General features: G+C 39.1%; 4 protein-coding genes across 5 annotated transcripts; 3 read left to right on the top strand and 1 right to left on the bottom strand.

Annotated features, from left to right (window-relative positions):
• Positions 1-2,449: 2,449 nt before the first annotated feature.
• On the top strand, positions 2,450-4,628 carry LOC103851905 (flowering-promoting factor 1-like protein 1). The gene has a single exon (XM_033280022.1). It carries the CDS (start codon positions 2,823-2,825, stop codon positions 3,195-3,197), a length of 375 nt encoding a protein of 124 aa, XP_033135913.1. The 5' UTR covers positions 2,450-2,822; the 3' UTR covers positions 3,198-4,628.
• Positions 4,629-5,481: 853 nt separating this feature from the next.
• Positions 5,482-9,138, top strand: LOC103851895 (protein ACTIVITY OF BC1 COMPLEX KINASE 1, chloroplastic). Its single transcript, XM_009128774.3, has 13 exons — positions 5,482-5,905; positions 5,991-6,287; positions 6,399-6,545; positions 6,670-6,834; positions 6,921-7,061; positions 7,170-7,349; positions 7,480-7,675; positions 7,764-7,891; positions 8,027-8,098; positions 8,197-8,309; positions 8,408-8,531; positions 8,622-8,691; positions 8,836-9,138. Exons 1-13 carry the CDS (start codon positions 5,573-5,575, stop codon positions 8,898-8,900), a joined length of 2,031 nt encoding a protein of 676 aa, XP_009127022.1. The 5' UTR covers positions 5,482-5,572; the 3' UTR covers positions 8,901-9,138.
• Positions 9,139-9,409: 271 nt separating this feature from the next.
• LOC103851878 lies at positions 9,410-11,622 on the top strand. 2 transcript variants are annotated; one of them, XM_009128762.3, is made up of 4 exons: positions 9,410-9,876; positions 10,177-11,157; positions 11,251-11,305; positions 11,400-11,622. In XM_009128762.3, exons 2-3 carry the CDS (start codon positions 10,229-10,231, stop codon positions 11,303-11,305), a joined length of 984 nt encoding a protein of 327 aa, XP_009127010.1. In that variant the 5' UTR covers positions 9,410-9,876; positions 10,177-10,228; the 3' UTR covers positions 11,400-11,622. The 2 variants fall into 2 exon arrangements, with proteins under 2 accessions (XP_009127010.1, XP_009127004.1); XM_009128756.3 differs by having other exon boundaries at positions 9,790-10,062.
• Positions 11,623-11,684: 62 nt separating this feature from the next.
• Positions 11,685-13,558, bottom strand: LOC103851869 (cytoplasmic 60S subunit biogenesis factor REI1 homolog 1). Its single transcript, XM_009128746.2, has 5 exons — positions 13,325-13,558; positions 12,644-13,183; positions 12,383-12,552; positions 12,076-12,291; positions 11,685-11,976 (listed from the first exon to the last, which is right to left on the bottom strand). Exons 1-5 carry the CDS (start codon positions 13,427-13,429, stop codon positions 11,820-11,822), a joined length of 1,188 nt encoding a protein of 395 aa, XP_009126994.1. The 5' UTR covers positions 13,430-13,558; the 3' UTR covers positions 11,685-11,819.
• Positions 13,559-13,732: the final 174 nt, after the last annotated feature.

Genomic DNA, 13,732 nt, shown 5'->3' with positions numbered 1-13,732 from the left:
AAAATGTTGTGATCAATAGATTATTTTTTTGTTATAATAAGTTACAAATGATCATAAAATATAACGCATATGAATTTTTATTTAATAAATATTCAAACTAAATAATATATATATATATATAAACACTAATGAGTTAAAGCAACAAGATTGGCTGATCAATTTAGTCGTCCAGTTGAAATCTTTCAAAAGTATGTGAAAGCCTAAAATCAAAGTAAATATGGATTTAGAATAGTAATTATATTTTACTAACCAAATACCGAAAAAATCGAACCGAACCGAAACCAACCCGATATCCGGATTGAACACCTGTAATCCAAATGAAGCCAAACTATTGTTTCATTCTCCAAAATATAATAAAAAGAATAACTTAATTCTGCGCAAGGCGCGGGTCTTATCCTAGTAATTATATAAACAAGAATCTAATTTTTTCTGAAATCATACCAAAGATTCTTCGACATTAAAAAAAACTAACCACACAACATATACATATAAATTAAAAAACAAATTCCAAAATAAAACCTAGTTCATCATCAGGGTACGTGGACTAAGCACGAATCAAACACTTAAAACTTTAGGACGTCCAAGTTTATCAGATCTGTAAGATAACCATCCGAGTTCGGATCTACGAACATCCTTAGAGTTCATCTAAAATAACAAAATACTCTTAACTTAAAAATCAAAACAGCTAGTTCGCCCTAAAGGTTTCTCTCTCTGACGCTCTTCCCTAGGTGGCCTCCTCCATGGATTTCCTTTTCAGGTTCAATCCAGTTCTCCAGCCTCCAACACTCTGAAGCAGCTCTCCCATGGCTCCGATGGTGATGGTGCCCCGTCTTTCATCACTCCGGCCCTCGTCTCCTCCGTTGCGACCCCGCCCTCCTCCAGATCCGCCGCCGTCTCTGCCTTCTCTGGTGCCGTTCGAAGCTCTCTCTCCGCAACCGTGTTCGTCGTCTCTTGCGCAAGCTCTCACTCCGCACGAACCACCAGATTCGCCGCGGTGTTTGTTTTCTCGGGTGCCGTTCCAAGCTCTCTCCCGGCCAGAACCACCGGATCCTCCCGACGCTTCATTCCGCCTCGTTGTTCACCTGCACTTTAACACACCATTCACCCTCTCTCAAGCGTATATTCAGAATCTGGAAACTCGATTTCCAAATCTGGCCAGTGGTGGTGTTGTTTCTTTTGTGTTCTTTGGTGCCACAAGATTTGGTTCTAAAAGTTTATATCCAAATCTTTTGGTTCGTGTTTGTGGAATCATCACTGTTCTTCGGCCATTCATACCATCTCTTCAAGTTCTTACCCATATCTTAACTCTAAAGCCTCCATCTAGGATGGCAACAAAGAAAAGTGGTGGTGGTGGTCTCCCGGTGTCTGCTAGCGACACTTCCTTCGCCTACGGGCTCCTTTCTCCTGTGGTATACAGGTATCTATTTGGGTGTGTCGATGACACTTCTTTCGCCTACTGGCTCCATTTTCCTGTGATATACAGGTCTCTATTTGGGTGTTTCGACCTCCATACCAGTCGTCCTTGTAAGGTCCTTCATGCTCATCATAGTTCTTTATTTACTATTTATTCTGCTACTGTAAAATGGTTTAGACAGCTATCTGTATGGGTGATGTTGGAATTGAGGTTCATGATCTTAGCTGGTGATATACCGATGGGCTTAGTCTCATTTGGTTCTACCTTTGTGACCTTTAGTAGCATTTATATCGCCTTGGCGCGAGCGTCTGCAGTATGCAGTTCTCTTATGGGTTTCATTCCGGATGTTGGTGTTGTGTTTGTGTATCTCTCTTCTTGGTGTTGGTGGCAGGTAGAAGAGAAATTCATTGTCATCTTTATCCCAATGAATATGGATGTGGCGGGTTTTAATTTCCCGCTTGTCCCTCGTTTGAATCAGTCTTTTTTCCTAATATTTCTTCCTATATGGAGTAAATTGGATGAACAAGTTTCGTTGGTATTGCAAGGATCTTCCTCCCATCGAATGCTCTTCTCTGCGTATGGTGCAGTGTGTGTTGTCCTACGGGTTACACTAGATGCGGTCTTTAAAGAAGCTTATGATGTTGTTGTGGTACGATTTCATATGGCTCCTTCTTGTGATTTGTGTCGCCATTCTATCCCTTATGTTGTTGTTGTTGTTTGTTTGGCTGTCAATAGCCCTTTTGTACTCTCCTTTGTTGGAGTGTAAACACATTTAAAATTAATGCAAGTTTAGTTTGATCAAAAAAACAAAATACTCTTAAACTATCAAAATAATAATATATAAATTATTTATTAAAATAACAAACCATTTAATTTCGTTAATATGTGAAATAATATTTTCACTATATAAAATTATACAAAAGTCGATTGGATCCAAACCGTCTTTAATTTTAGTTATCTATATTGGATATCGTAGACCTCAAGTATTTTTTTGAGTTGGATCAGATTGAATTTATGATCAGACAATGGATTTTGGATATTTTCCCATCCCCTTGTGGAAGTATAAGTTACCTACATCTGGTTTGGAAAAAATAGCTTTAATTTTATGGAATTAACTATAGTTATTCTTTTGCGCCCAAATGTGATATATAAAATGGTGGAAGATTGATAGATAAGATTCCGTCCCTTTCGAGAATTCTGGAATTCTAAATTTAACATATAAATATATTAATATAAAATATATCAGCATCTAGACATGGCCCCTTTACTAACATATATATAACCCTCAACACAGTTTCCTTGTCCTCATCAAAAATCAACAAGCTCATTGTGAAGAGCAGGCATACAAACAAATTTACACACACAAAAAAAAAACTAAAAACCTAGTTCATAAACAATCATCATCACAATGTCTGGTGTGTGGGTGTTCAACAAGAACGGAGTGATGAGGCTTGTTGAGAATCCTTACAACCAATCCTCCGGAGATTCGTCGGACTCTACCTCCTCCGGTGGTAGCCAGCAGCAAAGGATGAGGAGGAAGATCCTTGTCCATCTTCCGACCAGCGAGGTTGTCTCTTCGTACGGATCTCTTGAGAGGATCTTGAAGGGTCTTGGATGGGAGAGGTACTACTATGGAGACAACGCCGATCATCTCCTCCAGTTCCACAAGAAAACATCCATCGATCTTATCTCTCTCCCACGGGACTTCTCAAAGTTTAACTCTATTCATATGTATGATATCGTTGTCAAGAACCCTAACGTCTTCCATGTCCGAGACATGTAGTAGCCGATCATCAAAACTGAACTGGGTCAGTTTGAGTCTTGATACTCTCCAATCATTCTCGCTGATATATCTATATATCATGTATAAATTTGTTCGTGGTTTGTTTTATTTTGTATGTGTTTTGTGTTAGGTCTATTTATAGTGGTCTCAAGCTAGAGCCCTTCTAATGACTTGACTTGTATCATTTTATGATTTTAATGTATTTGAATGGTTGATTTCAAAGTTGACCGTTATATAAGGCGAGACATATTTGTTTTGGTCAACGATTAGCATTCAAATAATATGATGTCTGGAATATAAGTAACTAAATTAAATATACTTATTAGAAATTTGATCTCTCAGGAGATTTGAAATACAATAATTATATACATTAATTCACTGTTTTGTAATTAAAAAATTGTATACGGATTATTAAATCATATTCCATGATAACATATTGTCACAAAAAGTGACTGTTATAAAAACATAATTAACAATATGTTTCTAAAAAAAGTGAAAGAGCAATAGATACATGATTAAATGCATATTATGATATAATATAGATACAGCCATAATGAAATACAATGATAATTTCAAGCAGGACGAAATCTAAAGAGGGAAAGTAAAAAAGATATGCAATTAGAGAAGGTCCCCCAAAGGTTTGGGAAGACAATGGATAAAATGATGGGCGCACGTGTTCTCTCATACTTTTCTACCGAATTTAGACAGCTGTCAGTTACTGATTGCTCGTTTCTCTATTTCATCACATATTAGAATGATGGGCGCACGTGACACCAAGCCTTTTTTGTGGAATCGGGGCACGTGTCGATTCCCCACTGCCCATTTCCCCCACATTGTCACTTCCTTATCCACTTCGAACAAACTTTCTTTCTTCTCCCAAATAATTTAGCACGAATCCTTTTCGTCTAACACTGCCTATGTTCGGTTTATTACATATAATTTGTTGAACTAACATCATTGGCCTAAGATGCTTGACAGCTTCGTGTTTTTTTTGCCATTGGATAAGTAGTTTTCTGCTAAAAGATTTTTCAGCATTTGGATTGTTCTATATCCCTATTTGTGTATTTGAGTGTTGATCCCCAAATCTTTTTACACAGCTACACCAAACAATTGAACTGATCATATAAGTTTTTTCCTTTCAAATGCTTGAATATTACTCTTGTATATATATACGGATCTCACACCCTAACCTAAACTGATATTGAAAACATATTTACTAACTAAACATCATAGTTAGTTTGCCAACACCTTTCTATAGTAGTAATTAAAGACAAAAAAGTATTTAATAAAGAAGTGACTGGACTTGGGGTATAATAATCAATGACCATATGCATGCTCATATTTAGAGTGGTCTTTCAAGTCTTAATTAACCGTTAGAGATCGTATTGGTCGAACCTTGCAAGAGTTAAAGTTCAAGAGTTAAGAAAAAAATGCACTCGTCCAGACAGAAGCATGTTTGTACAACAACTTATACAAGTCACTAATGCTTGTGCAACAACTTCGAGTGGCTCTAATAAATTAAAACCATATTCTTTAATAGGGATAACGAAACATGTTTCATAAGCAAGATAAAGATTATATGTGTGGAAAAGATGAATCATGACACTGGTGAAACCTAATAAAATGCCGATGTGAAAATACCATAATAATACAATATTAAACTCTAAGACTGAAGCAAAACAATTAACAGATTAACACAAAATAAAGACATAGAAACCAGATGTGGATCATGATTAATTGCATGAAACTAAATTTTATGATCATCTGCAATATTACTATGGGTACTAAATTACTAATTTCTTATAGTAAGTAAGATATAACTACGTACTCCTATAAATATAGTGCCCAACTGTGCATGAGATGGCAAATCATATTTTTCTTACAATATTTTTATAAATTGGGTTTAGAGAAAAAGAGCAAAAAACTTAGTTCATATATATCAAAATATTATCGATAGGTTAGATATTCTTTTTTTTTTTTTTGAAGATAATAGGTTAGATATTCATAATGTTACAATTACATAAAACATGTATAACATTATATATAGTAATCAACATAGACCATAAGGTCCACAGTGCCATTTATTTACAAAACACCACAAATAGAAAACTGTGGAATGGGCAAAGATTATAAATTAAAAAGTTTTGGGGTCGTTTTGCTAGAAATTACATTTTATATGGACTTTCTGTGGAAACGTGAGGTGATAAAAGTTCTGTAGCTTAAGGGAAAATAGAAATAAAACAAACAATGATATTTTGTGGTTGGCAGTCGATTATTCCATTTTCGGTAATATTTATTTATTTTAATTTTCCTCCAACGATTACGTATCCACTACTGTTCCTTCTTCTTCATCCACATCGCTTCGCTGCTGATCGATGGAGTCGATCCACTGTAATAGCTTCGTAAAACCTAATTTCTCCCTTAATCACACTCTTCGGAGACGAAATCTCTCTGTGTTTGATCGGAGAGATGCTCCTTCGCGGACGTTCTCAGCTGTACGGACTTCCAACTTCTCCGTTACCTCCGCGGCTGCGTCGACGGATGTTTCCACTTCCACTCGAAACGCCTCGATTGGGAACCGGAATCCGAAAGACGCTGCGATAATGACGACGGGGATGGAGAGAGTAGGCAAATCGAGCGCCGCGCTGGAGCAGCTCGATATCGAGCGAGGCGTCTGCATCCCTTTCCGAAAGTACTCTCCAGAGACTGTAATGATTCATTAATCGCCTCTTAAAGTATTTCGTTTCAGTTAATTTCATTGTTTGATTCACTGATGATGTTTTGGTGATTTAGGTGAGGAGTAAGGTGCTGGAATCAAGAGGATCAGTCGTCTCTCTTGCTTCACGAGGTGTGGAGATCGTTTGGAACCTGGGGCTGTATTGGTCTACCTTAGTGTATGATTTTTTGGTTGGGAGGGATGAGGAAGTCGTCCCGTTCCGTGCTAGGCAGCTTAGGAACCTCTTGTGTAACTTGGGGCCTTCTTTTATCAAAGCTGGACAGGTTCTTGCAAACAGACCTGATATCATCCGTGAAGATTACATGAACGAGCTCTGTATTCTTCAAGATGATGTTCCTCCGTTCCCCAACGAGGTAAAGTTTTAAACTTTTGGAGGAATTTGTTGAGTGAGATGTTTTTTTTTTCATGTTAGCATGTGGCTTTGTGTGATGAGGATTGAGGCTAAGTTGTGGAGTGTTTTCCAGGTTGCTTTCAAGATTATTGAGGAAGAGTTAGGCCAACCTCTTGAGTCCCTGTTTAGCAAGATTTCTTCGGAGACAATAGCGGCTGCGAGCTTGGGACAAGTTTATAGAGCTACTCTACGTGCTACTGGAGAGGATGTTGCTATCAAGGTTCGAAATGGAATTATTTTACTGTAGTTTCTTCTTCGAAACTTGTGTGATTTAATATGGCTGTAATAAACTGAAACTGTCCTAAAGTTTGGTTCTGACATTTGTTTTTTTTATGTATATACAGGTGCAGAGACCACAGATAGAGCCCATAATTTACCGGGATCTCTTTCTTTTCCGAACCCTTGCCTCATTCTTAAACGGCTTTAGTCTACAGAAACTGGGTTGCAACGCAGAGCTGATAGTTGATGAATTTGGAGAAAAACTTTTGGAGGAGCTTGACTACACCTTGGTATTCTTAGTTTGACTCTATTTGCCTGGGTTTACTTAATGATCTGAGATAACGAGTCTTTCTATAATCCTGGTTAACCATAACAGGAAGCCAGGAACATTGAAGACTTCCTGGAGAACTTTAAAGATGACCCCACTGTCAAAATTCCTGGAGTATACAAGAATCTTTGTGGTCCAAGGGTTCTGGTCATGGAATGGATTGATGGTATTCGATGTACTGACCCACAGGTACGACTTTCAAATAGGGGCCAGACCAATATAAATTCTTTTATACCCTCTTAAAATGTCAGAAATAAAGTACACTCTTGAGTATTGACTCTTACGAATTGTACTCAGGCCATCAAGGATGCGGGACTTGATTTAAATGGATTCTTGACCGTTGGCGTGAGTGCTGCTCTAAGACAGCTGTTGGAATTCGGATTATTTCACGGAGATCCACATCCTGGAAATATCTTTGCAATGCAGGATGGGCGTATTGCTTATGTGGACTTTGGTAACGTTGCCGTTCTGAGTCAGGTAATTTGAGTTCAACGGTTCTAATGTGTCTAGCAATCTTAACAAGTAACATATGCCTCCTTTTCATAGTGATTTTCACATCTGTATATTGACTGTCACTCATAGTCTAACTAAATTCTTTCTTTCTCAGCAAAACAAGCAAATTTTGATTGATGCTGTTGTCCATGCGGTTAATGAGGACTATGGGGAGATGGCAAATGATTTCACTAGGCTCGGATTCTTGGCCAAGGGTACCGATGTTTCTCCTATTGTTCCAGCTTTAGAAGCCATCTGGCAGAATTCTGCCGGGAAAGGACTTGCAGATTTTAATTTCCGAAGTGTTACAGGTATGTACTGTTTCATGAATTCCCAGACAAGATAAAGTGCTTTTCCTTGCACATCTGAGAGAACGGTGTCACGTTCTTGTTGTTGCAGGCCAGTTCAACAAGCTTGTGTACGACTTTCCCATCCGTATCCCGGAGCGGTTCTCTCTTGTTATTCGTTCTCTGCTTACACAGGAGGGTATATGTTTCACGCTGAAGCCTGATTTTAAATTTCTTGAGGTGAAGTCGCATTTTGATTCCTCTCTTCAAATATAGAGTTCACTGAAGTGACAGTAAAAGCGAGCAGATACTAGCTATATCAGTTCACTGACTTTTCCCTTCCCACACTAAAAGCTGGCCTTTTTTTTTGTCTAGGTTGCTTATCCATATGTAGCAAAGCGTCTCCTAACGGATCCAAATCCTGCACTTCGGGAACGCTTGATACAGGTTAACTGATAATTCTGATGTCATCTCTCTTAAATGAAACGTCAAATTGTTATCCGCGTTAGCTGAAATGAAAGATATTCTTGCCACCACCGTTTCAGGTTCTATTCAAAGATGGTAATTTCCAATGGAAAAGGCTGGAAAACCTAATATCACTTGCAAAGGAAAACGTCGGCCAAATGAGTAGCAACCCTGCTCTACGAGTTAAGCGTGTGTAAGTAACCAGAATGATGTAGAAGCATTCTTCCCAAATCGTTCCACCCCTGGAAGCTTAAGTTATTAATCCATATTTTCTCGCATAATATATTTTAGGGAGAGTAAGCTTGACTTGACAGATACCATAAAGGATGGAGCTCGTCTTTTCCTCCTTGATGAAGGCATCCGCAGGAAACTAATTCTTGCACTCACAGAGGACTCAAAGCTTCATGTAGAAGAGGTTTATACATTAAAACATCACCAGAGTTATCGTTTCATTGACGCTTGGGCCTCTAAAGCTAAATCACTGACTGTACTTTTGATCTTTCAGCTGGTGGACGTATACAAATTGGTTGAAGAAGAAGTAGATATTCCCACACTGGCCATGCAAGTCGTGCAAGGTAGTATATTCCCCCATCTGACATTCTTATTGTCCCTGTAAACATGGGAACCTTGGGACATTGATGTATCACTTACCAGTTACCAAGTAGTTTTGTATGATTTTGAAGAAAATAAATAAATATACCCTTTGGCTTTGAATGCAGATTTACCGAATGTTTTTAGGGATTTCGTGCTGTCATGGAGCAACTCGGTGTTATCCGACAGATAATGAATCGGCTTCTCACCTTTGTAGGGGATCTTATGAAGAGGAAAGAGGTAGTTTATCAGGGAGGAAAGCGTAGATTAATACAGTTTAATCTTCGGTGCATTATACATATGTTACAAGTAATCTAAATACAGCATACATGTAATTATATAGAAGAAGAAGCACACACAAACTTCACTTGTTGCTCCTTGTTTTTGTCTTTGACGTTGTCAAATGTAATTGTGGGATACATACACTAACATTAATCGACGTCATTCAAATCAAAGCTGTGCCCAACACTGATTCACATAACAATCACTGGACGGGCTCGAAAGAATTGTTATTAGTGTATCTTTGCACTTTATGGCACGGATCTAAACTGGATCCCTTATCTGGCGAGTTGCGACTACCCTCACATACTAAAGGGCCATGAATTATGCAACTATCCATTGTCATTCGAACATACATATTTGATTTCTTATATTTTTAATTTATTTTCAACTTCCTGCATCAAGCTCAAGACCGTATAGAGGCCCAGTTAAAATCGCTCTTGTTAAAAACAGTTTTTTTAATATAGTCAAGGATTGACATGAAAAGAAGAAGGCCGCACAGAAAGATATAAAGACTTTTAAAATAATATATACTGACATTTTCTCTTTGTAAAACAAGAATCAAATATTATCCGCATTTCACATTCCTATGTAGTTTGAACATTGACTAAACTATTATCATCAATAAATAAATAAAAACTATACAAATCAATATAATACCATTTCAAGAAAGTGAAAAAAGTAAAAGGTCGTCACAAAATAATTCAGACCAATCAAACCCCCTCTTTTAATATTGATTAAAGTACTTAAGTGTACTATTTGTAAAAAAAAAAAAAAAGATCGGCTCGGCTCGGCTTGTTCCGTTCCCTCTACCAACTGCGAGAAGCACTATCCCCACAAGAAACCCCATCTCGTCCTCTTCCCCTCGAAAACTGCCAATCTCAAAAAAGGTCAGCCTTCCTCTTCTTCTTCTTCGACTTTTCGATTCGATCATACTCCTCAAATCTCGCTTCTTCTTCTTCTTCTTCTTCTTCTTCCTCTCTCTGCTATTGTGCATATACTTAATACTTAAATTCGATTTGGTTGGTTAACTATTTGCTTTACCAATTCGCTTACTCGGATCCGCTCGCTTTAAGGTTTGGATTCAATTTTTTTTTGCTATGTGATCTGTTTATTGAAATCTCCATCCGAGTTGTATTCGCATTCTTTATCCATAGAATCGTTTCACCAGCCTCGTTTACATTATACAGAGCTAAGGAAATGACGTAGAAGAAGGGTTTTGAATCTCAAGTTTGGAACTTTATGGAACTTGTTTGCGAAAACAACCTTCAAGCAAACACCTTTTGCAGCGTGACGGCGACCATCATCAATTGGGATGATTTAGTTTGTCCCATTTGCTTAGACTCCCCTCACAACGGCGTCCTCCTCCAATGCTCTTCTTACCAAAACGGATGCCGTGCCTTCGTCTGCAACACGGATCACCTCCACTCCAACTGCTTACACCGTTTCATCACCGCCTGTTCCACAGACTCACCTCCCTCTACCTCTCCTGCCGCTCCTGAAGATAATGATGAGACACTGTCTAAGGTTTTAGAAGAGAGCTGCAAACCAGTGTGCCCGCTCTGCAGAGGAGAGGTCACCGGGTGGGTTGTGGTGGAAGAAGCTCGTGCTCTTCTCGACGAGAAACACCGTTCTTGCGAGGAAGAGCGGTGTAGATTTATTGGAACTTACACCGAGCTTCGCCAGCACGCTAAGTCAGAGCATCCGGACTCTCGCCCTTCCAAGATCGATCCCGCGAGGAAGCTAGACTGGGAGAATTTCCAGCAGTCGTCTGAGATCATCGACGTGCTGAGCACGATTCACTCTGAGGTTCCGAGAGGTGTGGTGTTGGGAGACTATGTGATCGAGTATGGAGATGATGATGGTGGTGATGGCACTGGAGATGAGTTTGAGGAGGGTCCTGGCAATGAAGGGAGTAGTAGCTGGTGGACCTCTTGTATACTGTATAAAATGTTTGATAATATAAGGAATGCGAGGAGGAATAGGAGGAGGGCGAGGATGATGGGTGAGAGTAGGAGTAGGAGAGGGAGTCGCCGCTTTAGCTATGATAATTCGAACTCTGATGACAGCTCGGTGGCGTCGTTTGAGTTCCCGGTGTATAGAGTAGATGAGATCGATGATGAGTTTGTAACAACGAGTGGACTTAACAGAAGTAACGCTATGCATCAAAGGTTAGAATCATTTAGAGGCACCACTAGAATTTGAATTTGTTGTTGTGTCTACTACATGATGGTTACATGATAGACGTTTGCTTGATGTTATAGGTTCTCTCTGGTTTACAATTCAAGAAGGCGTCGTTCTCGCTTCTATGCAAATTAGGTATTATTCAATGCTGTCTCTATGCTCTTGATTCTATCTTCTTGTTGGTTTCTTACGTTTCTATTGATTTCTTGTTTTGTTTTTCTTTTATCAGTCAGCTGGAAATTGAAGTTGGAAGCAAATGAAGCAGACCAGACTATTCGTAGCCAGTGTTATTGGTTTTGGACCTCTGTTTTCTTTAATTTCAGTATAAATTTTATTTAGGTTTGTTTGTCTTGTGACATGTACTCGCAGTTGCAGCCTTGTACAAAAACGTAAACAAGAAAAAAACCAAAAAAGTTTTTTTTGGATATTGTACATTGTTTGGTTGTCTCTTACATGCTGTCTTTCATGCTCTTGTACCTGAGTTTACCATCTTCAGTTAACGTTGCTGCAGCAGTGTTTAACATTTACTATTTTACTGAACATGTAACTTTAATATTCATGTTTAAAAAGCTCACTCTTATTGTCACAAACACAACTTTGTCAAAGTACATGGAACAGTCCCACAATTCAAAATGACAAGCTCAGAGAGCTAATAAGGAACATTATTGGGCAAGTTTCTTATGACGTTACTCTTCATTGCCATCTTGGTACGCATTGTCTCGCCTCTCTTGTTCATCTCCTTAAGCGCTTTCATTTTCACTCTATCTTCTTTCGATGGCACTGTCTTCAGACCCAGGCTCTTGTACCTGAACATTAACCATTTATGGAAAATAACCTTAGTTAAGATTAACCTGAAAATTCTCTAGTTTAATAGGTTGAATGATCGATGGGTTTGAGAGACAAACCTTGAAGACAGAGAGGCAACAATCTGGTTACTGTCTTGAGAACTTGGACGAGGCTTCTGTCTATAGTAACGCATGAATTCACGTGAACCCAGAGTCCTGGACGTTGTTGTGTTCTCAGATCTCTCGGTGATCACGAGCTCAGAACCACCAACGAGTTCTACAGCGTTGTCTGTTTCACCAGCCACGACTATCTGGTCTCCAGTTTCATCAACATAACTGCTCAATATTATATACATTCCGAAGGAAACATGCATTAAGATTTGGCATAAAAAGAGGAATACAAGAATAATAAGATACTAGTAGAAACCTGCTGCTGTAGTCGTAAAACTCTTCTAGTTCAGCATCTTCCTCGTCATCACCATCACCATAATGCAACTTGCAATGACTCTTTGCTTCCATATGCTTTCTTACAGCCTCTAAGCTGCTGAATGCATGGCAGAGCTCGCTGCAGTAGAGACACATGAAGTCTCTCTTGACCTGAATGATGGATCCATGGTATAAAGAGTAAATAGGAGTTGCAAAAAGTCCAAAAGCTTTACAAGAATGCTAAACTGATGAGAGTCCGAACCTTAAGACCGAGGTAAGTGAGAAGCCCTTCAGGATCTTTTAGATACTCAACATCCGGAACGAAGAAACCATGGTGCTTATGCATGTGAACCATACAGGTCTCCAAGGTCTTATGCTTCTTGTCACACATCAAACAGCAGGTTGGATCCATATCTTCTCCACCAGCTCCTGACTCGTTCACATTCAACTTAGACAAAGCCTCAGAGGCCTCTTCTTCAGCATCAGCAGCCAGTTCCTCATCTGAATCAGCCTCCACCCACTCATCATCACTCTCCTCATTCTCTTTATTCTTGAAACGGCGAGTAAGCGGCGTGACAATCGCTACATCCTCATCACCATTGCTTGTTTCCCCTTGCGAAACACGCAAAACATGGCTCCGTGACTTGAGATGCTGCTCATGAGCCTTGGAGCTCCTGTAGCCTTTACCACAAGCTCCGCAGGTGTAGAGCATAGGCGCTTCATCTGATTTGCCTTTCTCTAGAGCAAGAGCAGATTGTCTCGCCTCAAACAACTCTTCCGTAACTCCAGGAACTCCAGCTACCTAAACGATTCAGATGATACACATCAAGAACAATGGTAAAGTGAAACCATTACGATAGAAAAATGATAAAGTTTTGATTTTTTCTTCTCAGAACTTTCATCTCATCAACGCAAAACCATCAGAATACAATAAAAATATGACCTTGCGCTTGAGATTGTAACGGTGCCAATCGGAGCTGTAATGAAGCTTTCGTTCAGCTTCGTTCTCGAACTCCATGTTACACGCGTTACATGTTAAGCCCGGCATCTCTCACCAGCTCGATCGATTCCGAGAAATGAGAAGATCAATCGATTCCAAATGGTTTTGCTCGTTTCGTTTTGATGATGTTATGTGAATGCTCTCTGCCCCCTTTTTCATTTTTTAGCAGAGAAGCTGGTAAGTTTCTATTGGGCCTATGGTTTTGTTATTGGGCTGAAAGTGTTAAAGCCTGTTGAATTAATGCCCAGCAGGTTTATCCAATATCCAATAGTAATACCAAAAACTCAAAAATAATAAACAGAAATTCATCCACAGATTAGGATAGCACCAAATCAAGTTTTTGTTCCCAAA

This window comes from Brassica rapa, chromosome A01 (genome assembly GCF_000309985.2).
Source record: "Brassica rapa cultivar Chiifu-401-42 chromosome A01, CAAS_Brap_v3.01, whole genome shotgun sequence".
NCBI lineage: Eukaryota > Viridiplantae > Streptophyta > Magnoliopsida > Brassicales > Brassicaceae > Brassica > Brassica rapa.
The sequence above is the reverse complement of the archived record's forward strand: the minus strand, read 5'-3'. Positions and strand labels throughout refer to the sequence as shown.